This window comes from Pleuronectes platessa, chromosome 8 (assembly GCF_947347685.1).
Source record: "Pleuronectes platessa chromosome 8, fPlePla1.1, whole genome shotgun sequence".
Taxonomy (NCBI): domain Eukaryota; kingdom Metazoa; phylum Chordata; class Actinopteri; order Pleuronectiformes; family Pleuronectidae; genus Pleuronectes; species Pleuronectes platessa.
In genome coordinates, this window is record NC_070633.1 from 10,408,282 (window position 1) to 10,410,082 (window position 1,801).

General features: G+C 59.7%; 1 protein-coding gene across 1 annotated transcript; it reads left to right on the top strand.

Annotated features, from left to right (window-relative positions):
- Nucleotides 1-356: 356 nt before the first annotated feature.
- Nucleotides 357-1,445, top strand: LOC128446251 (POU domain, class 3, transcription factor 4-like). The gene has a single exon (XM_053429248.1). It carries the CDS (start codon nucleotides 357-359, stop codon nucleotides 1,443-1,445), a length of 1,089 nt encoding a protein of 362 aa, XP_053285223.1.
- Nucleotides 1,446-1,801: the final 356 nt, after the last annotated feature.

Sequence of the window (1,801 nt, forward strand, 5' to 3'; positions counted from 1 at the left end):
GGAGTAGCAATAAACTCGTGCGTAAATCAGTTGGAAACTTTAATTAATAAACAGGAACTGCGCTTCGCGCGCACATCGTTCCACAGCCAGACCCACTGGACCAGCACCCCGACTCACTTCCGGTTCGACTCCCTGTAACCCTTTCCTTCCCGCAGCGCCGCTGCCAGAGGCGGTGGTTATGGCATCTGCGCCGTCATTGGTGGAGACGCGTCGTCACTGCGTCTCCGTCGATCCGTGAGTGGCGGTGGAGGCTGTCAGTCAGTGTTAGGCTGCTGCCGAGACTCCAGAGAGAGGGAGATGTCAGAGGCTGAGCTGCTCCCTCCCTTCAGTAGCACTAGTGGGGTTCAGCAGCCAGCATGGCCACAGCTGCTTCCAGCCCCTACACCCTGCTCAGCTCCAGTCCAATGATCCACCCGGACAGCCAGGCCATGCAGCCTGCTAGCCCCTACAGAGGACACCAGAAACTCCTCCAGACTGACTACCTGCAGAGCATCCAGAGCAACGGACACCCCCTCGGGCACCAGTGGGCGAGCAGCCTGTCGGAGGGCAGCCCCTGGTCGTCCTCCATGGAGCAGCAGGACATCAAACCAGGCCGGGAGGACCTGCAGCTCGGCATCATCCATCACCGGTCCTCGCACGTAGCGCATCACTCCCCTCATCACAACAACCATGGTAACCACCCGGGAGCATGGGGAACTCCCGTGTCCCACAACTCCTCCATCACCAGCGGGCAGCAGATCAACATCTACTCCCAGACGGGCTTCACTGTCAACGGCATGCTGGACCACGGCGGGCTCACGCCTCCACCCAACCAGCAGGGCCAAGGCATGCACCCGGGCCTCAGGGACACGCTCAGCCCAGAGCACAGCGACCTCGGCGGGCACCACTGCCACGACCACTCCGACGAGGAGACGCCGACCTCGGACGAGCTGGAGCACTTTGCCAAGCAGTTCAAACAGCGGAGGATCAAGCTGGGCTTTACGCAGGCGGACGTGGGGTTGGCTCTGGGCACGTTGTACGGGAACGTCTTTTCCCAAACCACCATCTGCAGGTTCGAGGCTCTGCAGCTGAGCTTTAAAAACATGTGCAAACTAAAGCCGCTGCTGAACAAGTGGCTGGAGGAGGCGGACTCGACCACGGGCTGCTCGAGCAGTATAGACAAGATAGCAGCTCAGGGGAGGAAGAGGAAGAAGAGGACGTCCATCGAGGTGAGCGTGAAGGGGGTGCTGGAAACGCACTTCCTCAAGTGTCCCAAACCCGCCGCGCAAGAGATCACGGCGCTGGCGGACTCGCTGCAGCTGGAGAAGGAGGTGGTGCGCGTGTGGTTCTGCAACCGGCGGCAGAAGGAGAAGCGCATGACACCGCCGGGGGAGCAGCCGCCGCACGAGGGACCCTACTCGCACAGCGGGAGCGCGGGGGACGCGTCCTCGTGTCACGATCTCTGACCGAAGCATCGGGAGGAATCCCAGCCCCACACACCCCCCACCCCGACCCCGGCACAGACTCTAGAGCGCACGGGGAGCACGGCGGCGGCGCCTTCCAGTGCGCAGCGCCTGTCCCGGTACGGACTCGTCCCAGACGCCTCTCCAGCACTGAAACAATAACAAGAGATACCCGTCCAGCCTTCGTCGTTTTCTAACTGTCATGAGGGCATTACTCTATTCTATAGCGGCATATCAAACGTCACATTTCACCTGTTCTTTTTTTTTTTTTTGGAGCCAAAATGATTTTCTACATCACGGATCTAAATACAAAATGTGCCTATATAATGATAACCTGCCAGCGCCTTTGGTTTGTGGTT